The sequence below is a fragment of the Neovison vison genome, chromosome X (assembly GCF_020171115.1).
Source record: "Neovison vison isolate M4711 chromosome X, ASM_NN_V1, whole genome shotgun sequence".
In the NCBI taxonomy this organism is placed as follows: Eukaryota; Metazoa; Chordata; class Mammalia; order Carnivora; family Mustelidae; genus Neogale; species Neogale vison.
Window position 1 is genome coordinate 18,727,486 of NC_058105.1, and position 18,481 is coordinate 18,745,966.

The following is an 18,481-nucleotide window of genomic DNA, read 5'->3' on the forward strand; positions in this document are numbered from 1 at the left end:
TTTCTTTTTATTCCTTTAGTACGAAGGCTAACTCTGAGCAATGAGACACCATCCAGCAAAGACTGTGAATCAGTTGCAACCTGTCTAGATCATTGCCAGGCCTCCGTAAGGCCTCAGGCAATAACACCAACCATTTTCTGGTAGCTTCAAAAAGGTGTCTGCCAGAAAGTATCTATCAGGTACTAGACTAGCTCTCTGTCTCCAGAGTTCTCTCCCGAACTTGGTTTGGTCAGTATCAATACGGCCGGTAAAGAGGGCGGCAGTCAGGCGGCCACTCACTTTGATTCTCCTTGATGCTCCCGGACCGCTCCCTGCCGGGGCAGCCACGTGGGCTGGAAATCTTTCTGAGCACCTAATCTTAAACAACGTTAAGCGCCCATCTATCACACACGCAGTACTCTGAACTGCATGTGTTCTCAGAAATAAAATAAAAACCAGTTGTAGCTTGGTGTGAATGTCACACATGCACAAGCAAATACAAGGGGCCAGGAAATCTTAAGTACCCAGTTAAACTGTGCTTCCCTCCAGGGTTTAGGGCTGAGCCTCTGTGCTCCTTGGAAAAGGCCTTGGTTGACTTCCTACTTATTCTTTGCTCTTTGATGTGTCTAACTGCACCTTGCTTTCCACCAGCTGCCTGCAGAGAGGGCTCCGTTTTAGAATGAATGGCTGCTACCTGGAAATCAGCCTCTCAGTGGTTCTTGCTTTTTACCAGGAGTTCAACCCCCCACAGAAGGGGTACAGCATAGCCAATCATTTCTTCTGCCTTGCCCTGAAGGAGCTCCATTTCCTAGGTTCCTGGGGAGTTTACCTAGTGCATACTCTGAAATCATGTTCAATTTCGTAGAAAACTGATCCATGGGTAAATGTGTGAGACATGGGCTTATTTGTTTTATTTTATTTTTTATTTTTTGCAACTTCAGGTTATTTGCATTTTTTAAAAAGGTTTTATTTATTTAACAGAGACGTAGACCCAGAGATCATGACCCGAGTGGAAGGCAGAAGCTTAACTGACTGAGCCACCCAGTCACCCCAGGATATTTTCAGTTTTAATGAAAAGTGAAACAGCCTTTTAAAAGGGGCCATCTCAGGGTTTAATCCCTAAGGGGTTCTGAGATTTTTTTTTTTTGGAGATAGCCTGTGCATGACAGGGAAAGAAAAAGATTTACCTCTGGAGGGACCCACACTCTCTGTAAATGAGTTGTATGCCTGTTGCTGTTTATAAACAAAGAGCTAGACTGAGGTGAAGGAGGGTTTTCCATCATTGAAATTAAACCAGTGTCACTGAAAACATTCTAACCCTGGATCTGTACCAAATGGTACCCAAGTCCAGAAGGAACTCCAGACTATTCTACTCAATACAAATCAGATACTCTTACTAGAGTGCCTTTGTGGTTCTGGGTTCTGAAATGCCATTCGGAGTTCGGTACGTGAAGAGGAAAAGGAGAGATGGAAATTAGCCATCAGGTTGGCCAGAAGGGACTAGCTCCCAGTCGTCTACATAAAGAAGCCGAGTGGCAATGTGCTTATACTATCCTGGACAGACCTGATTCTCAGCCAGTTCCAGAGCGGGTGACTGGGGTAAGTTGCAAACGGGATAATACATAAGAAAGCTCTCAGGTGCATCATAAAAGACCAGAAAAAAAATTTCCAAGTGGATGATTTTAGAAGGAATCAGTGAGAACATCAGAAACAGAGTGTCACGGTCACCTGGGTGGCTCAGTGGGTTAAGCATCTGCCTTTGGCTCTGGTCATGATGCCAGGGTCCTGGGATCGAGCTTCGTATTAGGCTCCCTGCTCAGCGAGGAGCCTGCTTCTCCCTTTACCTGTGTGCCGCTCCCTCTGCTTGTGCTCTCTCTGTCAAATAAAGAAGTAAAATGTTTTAAAAGAGAGAGAGAGACGGAGTGTCAAGAAGATATTTTGTAAGTGTACATCGGCAGAAAACTTTGGTATGACAAACCATGATTTTCTTTCCAGACTGACGCACAGGGTAGGGAGTGTCCAAGGATGGGCTCAAGTATGTGCAGACATTGGTGAGGAATGTTCCAAGCATCCCCACTCTCAGATAGGTGGGTCTGGGAAGAATTCAGTGGCAAGGAGTGGTGGGAAGTGAGGGAGGCAAGCTTCTGGGGTGAGGGGGGGTAGCCCCTTGTTGTACATGTGGTCGGTGGGGCAACCGGCAAAGAAACAGATGTCAGGAATGAGCAGGGTGATGCAGAAGGGCGAATAAAAGGTAGCAGAAGCTCGGCCATGGTTGATGCAAACTCTGGCCCTGGCCGAGAGCAAAAGGGGGGCAAGTGAAGGGACCTCCAGGCCTCTCACTCTCCCTTACCTCCCCAGCCCCACTGTACTGGCCGCGGACACGTGTCTCATACCTCACCTCCTTGGCTGCCAATGTCCAGGCCACCATCTATCTTCTCTGACCCAAGCTGTGGAAGGAGCCCCCACCCCGGCTCCACCTGTTGCCTCTTTTGCCCCCCACTCCCTCTGTTCCTTACACCCTCATCCTGCAAGGTGTTGGTAACAGAGCAGCAGAAGGACCAGTCTCACCTGGGAAACTGCGAGAAGTGCAGATTCTCAGGCCCCTCCTCCCACCCATCGAATCGCAATCTGTATTTTAACAAGATCCCCAGGTGATTCATATGCACTTTACAGTTTGGGAGCCTCTGCCCTAACCACTGTCCAGACGGTGCTCCGGAAACCCAGCTCTGACCATGTCAATTTCCACTTAAAGTCATTCAGCGATCCCCACCTCGAGCCTTGCCTTCCGGTTTATGGCCTCCCCTGGCACAAAAGGCCCGTCTTGGTAAGGCTCCCACCCACTTTTCCAGTCCCCATGTCTCAATTTCTCTTTTCCGAACACCTCACTGCTAACAGTTTCGTTCACACCAGGCTTTCTAGGCTCTGCCTCTGACATCCTTCTCTTATCCTCCTCTTCACCTGGCTAACTCCAACTCTTGCTTTCTGTCTTGGGTTAGGTGTCCACTCCAGTCGGAATCCATCGTGCTCTGCCCTTTCCCATCTTTCTGGGTTAGGGGCCCATTGGATGTGATCTTTTATTACCCCCTGCTTACATGCCGCCACAAGGGCACTTGGCCCCAGCTACTGCGATTACCTGTTGAAGTGCCTGACTGGCCTGCCAGCCTGTTCTGTATTCCTTCATGGTAATGCCTGTGTCCAGTTCACCCCAGGATCCCTGGAGCCCCATAAAGTACCTGGCACAGAGCAGGTGTTCAGTAATGTGTGTTACATTGACAAGAGGGGAGAAAGTTCACAAAAGAATAAAGGCATACATAAAAGGACCAAGGTAAGGGCATGAGAAGTAAGCCCGGAGTTGGGGCCAGGGGAAAGGGGATGATTAAAATAGAAAAAAAAAAAAAAAGAATTGGGTAAAGAGACTAGAGAATGGAGAAAAACATGCTAAAGGGGAGGTGAGGGATTAACTTTTAGAGGGTTTATTAAGGAGAAGGCTAAGACTGATGAAGGCATTCTCTTCCTGGGTTTTGTTTTTTTTTTTGTTGTTGTTGTTGGTTTTTTTTTTTTGCGAGGCTGTTCTGTGGAGTCAGAGGGTTAACAGCCCCAAAGGCAACTCATTCACTTGCCAACAAAGGTCTGATCCACTGGCACTGGCCTCTATGACACCTACATTTACGTGGGTGATCCTTAATATTCCAGATCTTGAATATTCAGATCAGTGCCACCCTCATCAAACCAGACCCCTTGGGGGGCACCTGGATGGCTCAGTTGGCTAAGCAACTGTCTTCTGCTCAGGTCATGATCTCAAGATCCTGGGAGTAAGTCCCGCATCAGGCTCCCTGCTCAGCGGGGAGTCTGCTTCTCCCTCTGACCCTCTCCCCCTCTCATGCTTTCTCTCTCTTTCTCCCTCTGTCTCTCTTCCAAGTAAATAAATAAAATATTTTAAAAAAAACAGACCCCTTGGGTGATCCAGATTCTAACAGCTAGGTGACCATCCACCAGGCTTCGTCCAGGACGATCCTGGTTTGCAGCTGTTGTGACGATATAACAATTAGTAGCCCTGTCAACCCTTGAGAGTGTGCCAGTTTGGACGACGGCCCTCCGACACTTAACAGTTCTTTTTGAGCTCTTCCTACGGCCCTGACATTATGTAAAGCACTCAATGTCAATATTCTCATGAAATGCTCTCTATGAATCTTTAAAAATTGAGAGGAGATTCACATGCCATAAGAGTCATCCTTTTCAAGTGTACGATTTGGTGGTTTTTAGTAGACTCACTGTGTCATGCAAATATCACAACTACCTAATTCTGGAGTATTTCCATCCTTCCCAAAAGAAGCCCCATACTAATGAGCAGTCATTCCCCATTCCACCCCCCCACCCCAGTCTCTATGGATTTGCCTGTTCTGGACATTTCCTATAAATGGAATCATAGAACATATGGCCTTTTGTGTTTGGCTTCTGACAATCCTATTTTACAATTAAGGAAATTGAAATTCAGAGAGATGAAATAGCCTGTCCGAGATCATCCCTCCAGCAGGTAGAGGGCAGAGCTAGGGCTGGCCGCTCCGGGGCTCACATTCTTAGCCCCCTCCTCGTATTTATTACAGGTACTCAGCACAGTCTTGGAACTCTGTTTTGGCCTTCTGTAACCGGGCACATTCTTTCCCAAATGCCTCATAAATCTTCGTTATTTGAGAGTGGATTTAATGTTCGGAGAGAGCCAAAGTCATAAAGAGTGGATATGGTAACTAAAGGGGGCCCTCCAGCATCCAGCTGGGTCAATGCTATGGACAGAATCGTGTCCCACCCAAATTTGTCTATTGAGTCCCTAACCCCAATGGGACTACTGTGGTCCTGTTTGGAGATATGACTTTTAGGAAGTAATTAAGGTTAAATAGGATCATAAGGGTGGGGTCCAGATCCAATGGGTCTGGTGGTCAGAGGAGAAGGAGGAAGAGGAGGAGGGGGAGGGGAAGGAAGGGGAAGAGGAGGGGAAGGAAGGGGAGGGGAGGAGGAGGGAGGGGGAGCAGTAGAAGGGGAGGCGGGGGGAGGTGGGGGGGGCGGGGGGGACAGTTACCTTTCCGCTAGGTGAGGACACAGCAAGAAGGCAGCCATCTGCAAGCCAGGAAGAGAGGTCGCCCAGAACCCTTACCATGCTGGTACTCTGATCTCAAACTTCCAGCCTTCAGAACTAAATGAGAAATAAATGTTTGTTGTTTAAGCCATCCAGTCTATGGTGTTTTGTGATGGCAGCCAGATCTAATCCAGTCATATTTTGGGATAAAAGTAAGACATAACCATAAAGTCAGGAGAATGAGTGATAACCATCTGTGACTTCAAGAACAATTTCCTGCGGGGAACATGAGAAATATTTTGAATGTGGGAATCAGCCCTGGAAACAGGAAAAGCATCTTCTATAAGACTTTTTGTATGGCACTACACTTTTAGATTTTATGCTGTCTATTGCATCTTTCTGAAAAATGTAACAACTATAAGGAAAACGTGAAAATAATTGATTATGCTATTGTTAAAAATATGCTGTATTCGGTTCCAGTTCATTCTTTTCCAAAACCTTAATGACAGTGTATATTTTTTTAAAGTACACATTCAGGTGTAAAAACATTAGACTCTACTTTACCTAATGTCGTCAAAGGTGATTGTTGGTCAGTTAATCAATAAAATTTGTTAAAGCAGAAAATCATAAGTACACACACACAAACACCTTAAACTTCTATTTTTTAAAGATTTTATTTTTTTAAAGTAATCTCCACATGCAACAGGGGACTCAAACCCACAACCCTGAGATCAAGACTCTCCTGCTCTGCCAATCGAGCCAGCCAGGTGCCCCTTAAAATTCTAATTTTGACATAAAACATACATCATTATTCATTTGCCAATCTTTTGCTCAAGGGTCAAAGCTTTTTTGAGTAAGGACTTCTGATTCCTTTTGTCTTTCTTCTATACACCACACCCATGATGCATCCTCTATGATTTCCAGCATTTGCTTACTTAATGTGGAGAAAGAATGTGGATGTTTGCAAAGCATTTTGAGTACAGGATCTTTCCGGTGTTTTCTTGCCCCATATTTTACTGCTGTCATATCTAAAGCTAATTTGACATCACGGTTTTGGGGATTCCCCTCTATTGAGTTTTTGCAAAGTGATGAACTTAGTTTTTATAGAAACAATGCTTGCTTTTAGAAAACAATTTAATGATTCTCTGGGTCCATGCAATTTAATGGTGTGATTACGTTAACAAGTAGAATTATCAAAAATGCTTTCAAGAAAACAATTATTGAGCATGGAACTCAACTGATGGGTGTAGAAGTACACAACCTTTAGAGTGGCCTACTGGTCATGGGCTTTCATCATGACATAGGGTCCTGTCAGTGGTTTTTTTTTTAACATTTTTTTAAGTTTTTTAAATTTATTTATCTGACACAGAGAGAGAGAGATCGTAAGTAAGCAGAGTGGCAGGCGGAGAGAGAGGGGGAAGCAGACTCCCTGCTGAGCAGAGAGCCTGATGTGGGGCTCGATCCCAGGACCCTGAGATCATGACCTGGTCTGAAGGCAGAGGCTTACCCCACTGAGCCACCCAGGCGCCCCTCCTGTCAGTGTTTTAAAGGGGGAATGTACGGTTGTCTGGCTGGCTCAGTCAGTGGAGCGTGGGACTCTAGATCTCAGGATTGTGGGTTCAAGTCCCATGTTGGGTGTAGAGATTACTTAAAAATAGAAGTTTAAAAATAAGTAAAGAGGGACTGTAAAACATTCTGAGTGCATCATTGAGTGCTCGTTAAAAACGTATCGAGATATTCACAGAGTAAAAAGTTAAAATTCCCCTTTAATCTATCCTCCCTCCAGGGAGAATGCTCTTAGCATTTACTGTGTATCTTTCCAGACTCTTCTATGCATTTATCTATATATGTGCATTGCTTAAGTCGTATGATGTGCTGGGCACTGTACTAAAGGCTTTGATGTGAATTATCTTGTTTAATTCTCACAAGTCTATGGGATAATACTACTATTATCTCCATTTTACAGATGAGTTAACTGAGGCTCAGAAAGAGTCAGTAATTTGCCCTAGGTCACATAGTGACTAATTTGTTCTTCCTCCTGAGAGAGCTGTCTTACTGATGCATAGGAATCAAGTTAATCATTTGGCTCCATCCATTTATTCAGCAAATATTTATTGAACATCCACTCTTTACCGGGCATTGTACGTACTGCCGGGTATTCAAACACATGGCCTCTGTCTTCAGGTACCTGGAAAAGGCAGGTCAATCTGTGAGCTAAAAGATTTTCCCCAATTCATCCAGTTAGTAAGTGGGTAGAGCAGGATTACAATTCGGGTTTGAGTTAACAAATTGTTATATGACAGGTCTAGCTGCCGAAAGGCTGTGGTAGATTGTTTTGTATGGGAAACCACCTGGAATATTTGTTGTGCCCATGAAAAGAGGATTTTGGAGCGCCCAGAAATCATTATGAGTAAAACACAGTTTGTAAATTAGAGATTATAGATAGAGGTTCTAAAAAGTTCTAAATTATATATATATATATATATATATATATAAAATATATAAAAAATATATAATAATTATATATATAAGTATCATATCTATAGATATAGATATAATACTTGAACAACACAAGAGTTATACTGTTGAAAATCCATGCATAACTTTTGACTCCTCCAAAACTTAACTACTAATAGTCTACTGTTGACTAGAAGCTTTACCAATAACACAATACAGATTTTGTATGTTCTGTGCTATGTGTGTGTGTGTGTGCGTATTTTTTTTTTAAGACAAACGCTGTTCTACTAAAATCAGGGGAGAAGGTTAAACAAGATTCAGGATTGTAGTTCCAATTCCTTGAGTGGGAGGACTGGTAGTAAAGACTTTAGATCGACAAAAGAACTGGGTTAGAATGTTGACAATGTCAGCTTAAACAAGAACTTGCAATAGAAAAGAGAATCAGAAGTCCAGAAAGGGAAAAAAGAAAAAAGTCTTGAAAAGTTGCATGTAAAGAGTTATTATGAGAAAAATAATCGCAACGTAAAAATCACAGAATTGGATTGGAATGGTTAAACAATATTAAAGTCTGCAGGCTGAGACAGAACCAAGAGCTTGCCTATTATGCAACACGTTCCACAAGGCTGGCCAATTTCGAAGTATATTATGGAGGGCTGAAGGGAAATGCCTCTCCCGAGGTGGGGGTGGAGAGCCCCAGCCACGTGAGCACCTGACCTCCAAATGCATTATTGCCAAAGGCTTTTAGAGCCAGTTGGCAACATGTGCAGGGACAGAAGAATCGGAAGATTATTCTTATAAACATGGTATGGGAATCTTATGGAAGAGAGCAAAAAGGAAGCCTTGACTGGCATCCTTACAAGAGGGCTATATATTCTTTGTGACAGCAGAAACCTTTAAATATACAAACACATGGAATGTGGCAGCCTTGATGGGGAGGATTAAATACTTCAATGGAAAAAAAGGAATCCAAAAGTGAGGAGGAGAAAGGAAAATCTTGAGTTTTTTAAATTGTTTGCAAAGAAACTGGAGTCTGTGACGGAATTTGGTCCTCATGACTGAAATGTTTCCTTGGTGTCGGAAAAAGTATTGCTGTCGTATCTCTCTTTAGAAATTCTTCTTCTTTTTTTTTCTCATAATAAAAATCCCATGGCAGCTCCTTGTCTGGACGACTTTAAAAATAGGAGCGATTTCATCTGTCTGGAATGGTCTGTGTCAGCATTTGCCCTAGGCAAGGTTGCCACATAGGCAAAAACTCCCCCTTCCCTTCTCCCTCCCAGACGACCCCTCCTCCACCGCCCCCCAAGGCCTTTCACGCCCTTGTGTTCCACCCCCAACTCTGTGTGGGCTGACCCCCCTCTCCAGGACCACAGCTCCAATGTGACCTCTAACATAAAAATCCAAGCCCCCCCACCTCTGTCCAGGTGCTGGGGATGCAGTAGGTGTCGCCCCTGGCGGCCTCTTTGCATTTCAAAATAGGACCCTGGTTAACCCACGTGCCTGTTGAGTCCGTGCAGCTTTGGACGGTGAAACCAAGCGGAGCGAGGTCCAGGGGAGAAGGAAGGATTTTTGGTCACTGGGGGAAGAGGGTGGGGAGGTAGGCCACCTTCCTGGAAGCTATTAAATCCCAGATGTGGGTCCCCTGCTCAGCGTGGCACTGCCTGGAGGGAGAGGGTAGGGGGTCAGAGGAGGGTGGCCAGACTCTCTGACCTCTCAAGGTTGCCGTGAGTTCTACGGGTCGGTGATTTCCAGCTACATTTCCCTTCCCCGGCTTCCTGAGCAGCACCACGGGCACTGCGTGACTTGGCTTTAACTAGGGGTTTTCAGTGGCGTGTCTCTGCACCCATCCGCCAGGGCCCAATTTTCCCATCACAGTCCTCCTTGCAACAGCTACCCTCGGGTTCAGCTCTGATGGTGGCTGGAGATCAGTCTGGAATGGTCTGATGCTCCGCTTAAAGCTGTGCTCCGCTTAAAGAGATTTGCAAAGAGATCTTCAAAGCTCCTGTTCTCAGAGAAACCTGGGAAAGGGGCTCTTTTGTGCTCACAGTGTCTTCGGGCTTTAGGGGAGGAAACATGATGTGTGGCGTTATGGGAACGAATTGCTGGGAGATGTGGTGGGAAAGGCTGCAAAGTGAAGTCTGCTCAAGGAGCACCCATGCGTCACTGGGTCAGTTTCACGTTAGAGCAACAGACATTCAAGAGTCCCTACTAGGTGCCAGGCTCTGAGTTAGACGTGGTGAGTCACAGGAGAAATGAAGCGAGGTCCCTTCTCTGAAGGGACTCAGTCCAATGGGGAAGACACACATCCAGAGTTGAGAGTATCACGTGTGAGGCAAGCGAGGGTGCTTGGGAGCACAGAGGTTGCCCTTGTCTCAACCTGTCGCCGATAGGATCAGGGCAAGTTCTCCAGGCAAGACAGCCTTTAAGCTGAGTAGGAGTAAGCCAGACCAAAGAAAGGTGGGAAGGGCGGTCTGTGGAGAAGGAATGACAGGAGCAAAAGCATGAGGCGAGAAACCACTTGACAGGTGTGGGGAACCTGAGCAAGCAAGCGGGCTGCGATTATTAGAAAGGAAAGTGCCAGCAAGGGGGAGGGGCAAGAGGAGAGGCTGGAGGGGCGGGCAGGGCCAAGGGAGGGAGAGAGGGCCCAGCCTCCCGATGGAGAGCCTAAACTGAGGCGAGCCACAGAAGGATTTTTAAGGAGGTCAGGTTTGCTTCTTGATTAAACTGTCTGTCAGTTTGGGGGAAATCATTCAAATTGCCCGTGGGATGAATTGATTAAAGAATTCCACTGAAAGGGTAACACTGCCGATCTCCCCGTAGTTCAGTGCAAGGCTCTCTTTTTCCAAGAGGGTTTGTGATGAGTCTGGGGCTTTTTGGAGGGGGGCCGGAGGGCTAAAGCAAGCTACAGGTAGGTGCATGTATTTATCCGTAAAACTTCGTGGTTTGAGAGGATGCAGGACGGCTGAAGGGTGCTTAGAGGAAACGGTGTCTGCCGAGAGGTGGGTGGCGTCCACCCTTTCTTCCACGTGGCCTGACAATCTCAGGTTAGGAACACAGACTGTGCTATGATCTCTCTGTTTTGTTTAGCAAAAGTCATCCGGGAAGGCGCTGTTTAACCTGAGTTGCAGCCACCTAAATCTCGCTGAAAAGGAGTATTTCGGATTAGAATTCTGTAGCCATTCTGGAAATAATGTAAGTTGGTTTCATTACAGGGTTTTTTGTGTGTAGCCTCTAAAATGCTGTTTGAGGCTACGTATGTAGGGCTCAAATCGGATTGAAAATATCAAAAAGCGTTTGAACCCTTGCAAAGTGCCTGGATTTAATAATGAAGTTTCCCCTCCTCCCTCCTTTCCTATCTAAAATCACCTCAGTTTCCCAAACTTTTCTCCCCTCTACTCCTCTTTAGTCACCCCGAGAACTAGAACCTCTGCTTTATCGGTTCTGATTTCCCAGAGGCTGGACCTCAGCCTCTACCATGAAGACTCCTAACTCACCAGTGAGGGTTCAGTGAATTCTTCACTCCCCTCTCTCAGCTCCCCGCCTTCTCTGTGTTCTTCCTCCTGTGTCCTGCCTTGGCATATCTGTTATCTGGCACCTTCCCAGAAAGGCTCATTAGATCGATTAAGCTGGCATTTGGGGGATATAAGATTCAAATGCAGAGCCAAATGCCTTCATTAGTCTTTGTAGTAACTAATGAGCCTTGGATGTGACACCTTTGTCACCCTACTTAGGCAAGGGAGCAGTGATTCAATGTCGACAACAAAGACTTTATAGATCAACAACGTTCACTGTCACTGGAAAAATACAAGGGGGCTAACTGAGTGTGGTGGAGATACATCAGCTCTTTGACACGGCTGTTTCTAACTTTCTTTAGAAGTGGGCCAAAATAGTTTGGTATTTGATTATTTTGTGCTGACTTCTGTTTGTTACCAAAAAAAAAAAAAAAAAAAAAAAAAGCTGTACTCAATGCCATGTTCTACCAATTTCTTTTCATTACTCTTATCACAGGTCTGGTTGGAACTGCTGAAGCCAATTACAAAGCAAGTGAAAAGTAAGTATGGGAAATCACCGAAGGCAGCTAATTCCCAGTTACAACTTGAAAATGTTTCAGTGACACCATGATATTCCTCGCCAAATATAAGCGGAGAAAAGGGCTTCGAAGCATCGTGTTAATCCTTCACAAGTCCAGTGAATTTGGCAATTTAAAAAATCACTGTAATGTTGTCCGAGATGAAGAAAAAATCATGCTGCTGGATCTTTGGAGAGATTGACAGCATCCTGGGGATTGGCTCAGATCTTGGGAGCATCCTTGACGTTCCCAGGGAAGGAAGAATTTCCTCTGCCCTTCAAGGTCCTTCTAGTCTGACTAAGAATCAAATTGACACAAGACAGATAAACAGGGGAAATTCAAATTTAATCTCATACATAGGGGGAGGCCACAGAAACCTGGAAATTAAAAGACAATCAGACATCCTGAGCAAAGAAGGGAGTAGGGGTCTGGGACTTCAAAGCCAAAGAAAGCAATTCGCAGGGGAAAAGGAGAAGTAAATGTTTGGTAGACAAATGTTTGCTGGGCCACTCAGAAACAATGGGACAGGAGGACTTTGATCAAACAGGCCTTGGGAGGTCCCTCCCTGTCTACCACACCCAGTTCATATTATAATGTAGTTATCTAAGGTGATAGCTCTCTTCCTGGTACAGGATCTCCTTTGCAATGTAGGTTTAGCCTGTTGGGGTTGGGTGGTAAAGAGCGTTTCCTGAACTGTCTGGGTTTGGATTGCTTTTAATTCAGAATACTCTTTTTAGAAAAGATTTTATTTATTTGAGAAAGAGAGAGAGAGAATGAGCAGGGGGAGAAGCAGAGGGAAAGGGACAAGAGGACTGACACCGGGCTCGATCCCAGGATCCCAAGATCATGACCTGAGCCAAAGACAGACCCTTCACTGACTGAGCCACCCAGGCGCTCCTTAATGCAACATAATCTTAATTCCCAACTGGCCCATTTTAGGCAATCTGACCTTGCTACTTATAATGCCATTCACGCTCAGCCTGAAGATGTTTTAGTTTTATCATGTTACAGACATTGCCCATTTGTTTCAGTTCACATTCGGGTGCCCGCAGTGTACGAAACCTCCCCCCCCACCCCCGCCCCTTTTTTCAGCACCTAGTGCAGCGGTTCTGAGATTCCAGTGGGGAGTAGGAGCACTTGTTCTAATGCAGATTCCCGGGCCTCATTCCCGGGTTGGGGGGCCAGCAACCTGCGTGTTACATTCCACAGGTGTTTCTGACGCAGGGGGGTTTCAGTGAACACTTTTGAGAAACGCTGTCTTATGGTGTCCCCTGGCTCACCTGCCCTCTCCGTGTTGGTTCTGTCTATTCCCACCGCATTGTAATCATGTCACATTACTCCAACCGCTTCCTAACTGGCTGTCCTGATCCGTCACCTACCCTACTTCCCAAGGGAAGTTCTGCAGATACAAAGGTGACCACATCACGCTCTGGCTCAACAGGCTTCCGTGGCTCCTTATTGCCCTTAGAATGGAGTCCGAACTTGTTCGCCTGAGCCACGAAGCGCTCCTGCCGGTCTAGTTTTCCCTCTGCCACTGACCCCTTCGAATGCCTACCTCTCCTGTCTGTGGCAAAACTATCTTCAGGTGTAGGGCCCTCGGAGAAAAGAAAACATGTCCACCTAAATTGGAATTTCAAATTAAGAAAGAAATAATTTCTCGGTGTAAGTATGTCCTTGTGTTATGATTGTTTATCTCCAATTTCGATCTAACCGGAGCCCTCTGTCCTCCCTCTCGTGCTTGCTCAGTGCTCCGTGCTCTCAACCGTCTGCCGTTCGCCAGGCTGCCTCTTCTGAGAGCTTCATTGTCTTTGTATTCCCCGTGCCTGTGCCCGCTTAGTGCAATGCCTGACCTGTAATAGGCATTTGACAAATATTTGCTGAATGAATGGTGTTAATGGTGTATGGATGTGTTTGCTTTTGATGCAAAGAGTTTCTTTTTTTTTCTTTTCAAACCCGAGCAGGAGTGAAGGCAAGTTGATGTGTTTTCTTAAAGCAGATTTTAAGCAACAAAGAAGCAGCAGTCCGTCCACTTCTAGTTCCCCTTATAAGATGCTTGATGCCAGATGATAATCACCTGCTTCTAAAGCTGAGCTCTTCTCTCAGCTGGGAATGCAGAAGCCCAAGGGGCAAGTGGTATATATCTTTTTAAATGGGACACTTCTTAGAGGACCCAGTAGGGCTCCGAAAGAGGCGCCAGCTTTACAGAAGGAAACTCAGAGGGAAAGAGGGTAGAAAGAGGAGCAGGAGAACTTTCGCGATTGCTAGCCACATGAAGACACAATCCAGAGATAGCACCATATTAGAAAAGTGGAAGATTGAAATTTAAAAGAGAAGTCTGAGGGAGGGAGTGATGGGGCGGGGGTGCAGAAAGGACAGGGGGAAGCATATGTGTGTGTGTGTGTGTGTGTGTGTGTGTAAAAACCTGTAACTGTTGTGATGGACATTTAAATAAAACTTATGGAGATATTGTGTTTTAAGATCCTAAGGAGGTTGTTTTCAAATTTATGGTGAAATTTTTCCCAGTGGACCCCGGACATCTTCGAGAAGAGCTTACAAGGTAAATTCCCTGTGTGTCTGCTGCATGATGTTACTTAAGAATCATTATTCTCCATAGTTTGGCGACTGTGGCCATTGCTGCTATAAACATTGGGGTACAGATGGCCCTTCTTTTCACGACATCTGTACCTTTGGGGTAAATACCCAGGAGTGCAATGGCAGGGTCATAGGGAAGCTCTATTTTTAATTTCTTGAGGAATCTCCACACTGTTCTCCAAAGAGGCTGCACCAACTTGCATTCCCACCAACAGTGTAAGAGGGTTCCCCTTTCTCCACATCCTCTCCAACACATGTTGTTTCCTGTTTTGTTAATTTTGGCCATTCTAACTGGTGTAAGGTGATATCTCAATGTGGTTTTAATTTGAATCTCCCTGAGGGCTAATGATGAAGATGCCCTTCAACGGATGAATGGATAAGGAAGATGTGGTCCATATACACTATGGAGTATTATGCCTCCATCAGAAAGGATGAATATCCAACTTTTGTAGCAACATGGACGGGACTGGAAGAGATTATGCTGAGTGAAATAAGTCAAGCAGAGAGAGTCAATTATCATATGGTTTCACTCATTTGTGGAGCATAACCAATAGCATGGAGGACAAGGGGCGTTAGAGAGGAGTAGGGAATTTGGGTAAATTGGAAGGGGAGGTGAACCATGAGAGACTATGGACTCTGAAAAACAGTCTGAGGGGTTTGAAGTGGCGGGGGGGTGGGAGGTTGGGGTACCAGGTGGTGGGTATTATAGAGGGCACAGCTTGCATGGAGCACTGGGTGTGGTGAAAAAATAATGAATACTGTTTTTCTGAAAATAATTAAATTGGGGAAAAAAAAAGAAAATATAGATAATATGTTAAGAAAAGAGATAAAAAAAAAAAAGAATCATTATTCTCCATTTATCAGAGAACGGGCTTCCAGACTTCTTTGGAAAGCTTGGCTCTCACTCTCTGGGAGATCGTGAGGAGCTGGAGAGAAGGTGGGCCTGGCTGGTCCCCAAAGCGTTCATTTTGCAAAGAGTGGGGACCTCAGGGAGAAGGAAGGGTGGCATTCTAGCAGGGGAGTCGGCCTGGGTGCCCACTTGGGGGTTCTGCCATTAATTGCTACAACAATAAGAGCGCTCGCCTTCAGTGCATCCGTGTTCTGGTCAGAGGGCAGCTTGATGGCACAAGAGTGATACCAGCTAATTTCCGTAGATGTTGAAAACCGTGTGTGTGTGTGTGTGTGTGTGTGTGTGCATGCGCGTGCGTGCACATGCGCGTGAATCCCATAGGTAGAGAGTGATGATGACGTGTACTTATAAAAAATTTAAAAAGTAAAAAAATTAAAAGTCTAAAAAATGATTTAAATAAATTATTTATCATATATAATATAAATCATTGATAATTTTATTATAATTCTTTAATAATTATAAATTATTCATTGTTTTATATCATTTTAACAACCATTTATAATTATACATTATTCATAATTTTCGATAGGTAAAATATTTTATACTCATAAAAATAAAAAAGTTAAAAAGTCACCAGTATAACATTTTTAAAAGTATATTTATACTTATATACAATGCCCTTCATTATTACAACGTAACCCTGTTTCTCCAAAAATGCACTGTCAACCTAACGCTCTTCCAAACCTGAATGTGCTTGCTAGACTCTAGAATCTTCCCCTACAAGGGATGCATGTTATCATCTAGCCCAACCCTCCTGGTTTATAGAGGAGGAGAAAGTTCCGGGAGCTAGAGTGACTTGGTGGGGCCTTCCGCACCCCCACTCCGCCCACCCCTGCCCACCACACGGATCGCCCCTTCTGCACAGGGGCCCTAGTTTTCTGAGTGGTCTCTGCAGACGTCACCTTTCACAAGTCTGTCACTGGCTTGCCCCTCGCCCCACATTTGTGAGTTGTAGGCCACTTTCCCAGATAACCCGATATCTTGGTATCTGTATCGGTTTGCAGTAGCTAACCCATCTGAGTCTCAAATTATGACCAATTTTAATGGAGATAAACTTTCTCCCCCGGCCGCCCAAAAAAAAAAAAAAAGAATGAGAAAATCAATGCGATGATAAATGATTCATCAGCTGTTCAGAGTGAGGATTTGGTATTTGTAGCAGGCAGCTGCCCTCTTAATAGCAAGGAACGTGTCAAATGACAAGAAGTTTCCTTTCTCGCTTGCTAGGAGCAAAATGAGATTCTCTTTCCCTTTAGCAATTGAGGCTTATTATTCTCATTCACATCTATATTTGAAAGCCGGCAATGGCAAAGGTTAGACTTCCTTTATTTTTTCCTCGGTGGTCCGTTGCAGATACTTAACCATAGCTGACTTCACAAGGATGCCTCGTTTGGGGCCAATCTGTGAGTTTCTGAGAGTGGTCTGCAAATATAAATTTTCTAATTGAGTCATTTCTAGCCCATTAGGGGAGCTCATAATTTGAAGGATTATAATGATGAGTGCGTTTAAAATTGCATAATCACCTACTAATTTTGCCTGTTTTTCTATCACCTGCAATTAATTTTGATTTACCACATTGTTTTCAAGGCTTAATTGATTTAAATTAAAAAGTCCAGATAAAAATGTTATTTAGAAAGGCTCATCTTATATTGGGAAATGCCCACAGTAGATACTCATGAATGCTGGATACCTATTCGTACTTGCTGGGTCCCTGACGAGCCTTCGGTGAGCGAAAGGGCAGTGTGGCTTCATTCCATTCAGAACACTGGCATTTCCTGCCTGTGCCGTGGCCAGTGCTGGGCTGGGCTTTGAGGATACAGAGAAAGCAGTACAGGTGAAGCCCGGCCTCACGTCCTTGATTTCCACAACACAATCTTTTGGGTAGGAGGAGGCCTCAATTCAGTGGGTGACCTGACATCTGGCCGCAGTTTTGCTATCTTTGGGCAAAATCGCCTTGCTTAAAATCCCTTAACCTCTGCCCTTCTATAATTGTAAAATGGGTCTGATCGATCCTGCCCCACCAAGCTGTTTGATAGAGAGGGCTTGATAAGCATTTGCTAAACAGAGCGGCCTGAGCCAGCTTTGTATTGCTGAATCTCCCTTTCTCTCGGCCTCGGTCTGTGGCTTTGCTCCGTGGCAGAAACCACGAGAGGATGATTGGCCAACTCCCCCAGGCTGGCGGGAGGATTTAGCCCGGGTGAGAGAGGCCTGCCAAAATGCTGCACCAGACCTCTGCCTTAGTCACCCTCCCAAAAAGGCATCTCACTGTCTTGGGGTCGCCGTTTCTTTTTTGAAACATCTTGGATCGGGGAGAAAGGAAATAGTTCTCTCTTGTTCCTGTTTCTTTCTCAAGAGATTTTCCCCCAACTTCTTTTCAGGTATCTTTTTACTCTTCAGATAAAGAAGGATTTGGCTCTAGGAAGGCTTCCATGCAGTGAGAACTGTTCCGCGTTGATGGTGTCTCACATCCTACAGTGTAAGTAGCAAACGGCGGCTTCGGGGCGAGAGCCAAGCAAGGGAGCGGAGCACCCCTATCTCTGCCCATCCTGTGTTAGGACTTACAGAGGAGAGAAAGCCTGCATAAAGTGTCCGGAATCCTCATGGACCAGTACAAAGAGGCTGGTCGTTATAGCCACTCAGCTTTGGATTCCAGATCCAGTCCCTGCTATGTTCTAGCTGTTGTAGGCTTGGGTGAAGTCCCCTCACCTGTCTGTGCCTCAGTTTCCTGGTCTTTACAATAGTGACAAGAGGTTCTTCTCATAGAGTGGTTATGTAGATTAAAAGTCAATGCGGGTTTTCTTCCATCATGGTGTAACCTCCACCCTCACCAACCCCCACCCCCCACCCCCACCTGGGTCTTGCTGTCCAGGAGCTGGGTTGAACTCGTCTGTCCAGGCATGGATTTTGCCAGGCAAGCTCCACCTCCTCTGCTTGCCCCGGGATACATTTCTGGTATGTGCTTTCTGTAGCATACCATCATGTTTGATGGGATTTCTGCATTGCTCTTTATCCTGAGTCTGGGGAACCAAGCAGAGTACAGCAAGTAAAAGAGGCCAAAAGGGAAAAAGGCCCCAGGGGTCTACTAGGGTCCCCCATTTGCTGGCAGCCAAGTAGCTGGACTAGGCTGAATAATGAAGGCAGGGAGAAGGAGACCCGGGGAACCGCGGGGGCCTGCTTGGGAGAGGGTAAAGCAAGGCAAGCCAGTCTTCTCCCTAACAGCGGGGTCAAGGCGGCTGGAGACAGTATTTCATCTCCTATGGCCAGTGGACTCTCTCCCTTTTCTAGAAAGGCCTTCCAAGAACAGGCTGTTCTTTACCACTTTTGCGGGATCGTAACATCATTTTGGGGCTTGTTTTACAAGTTCGGTGTTGACCTCTGTCCCTGACCATTCTGACAGGCCAGAGCTGAT

At 45.4% G+C, this 18,481-nt stretch overlaps 1 protein-coding gene across 1 annotated transcript in view; it reads left to right on the plus strand.

Annotated features, from left to right (window-relative positions):
* FRMD7 (FERM domain containing 7) overlaps positions 1 to 18,481 on the plus strand; it is a 49,902-nt gene that overhangs the window by 15,172 nt on the left and 16,249 nt on the right. The window contains exons 3-6 of the mRNA XM_044234687.1: positions 10,592 to 10,696; positions 11,513 to 11,555; positions 14,052 to 14,130; positions 17,451 to 17,548. Coding sequence (XP_044090622.1) covers positions 10,592 to 10,696; positions 11,513 to 11,555; positions 14,052 to 14,130; positions 17,451 to 17,548 — 325 coding nt within the window. The remainder of the gene's footprint in view (positions 1 to 10,591; positions 10,697 to 11,512; positions 11,556 to 14,051; positions 14,131 to 17,450; positions 17,549 to 18,481) is intronic.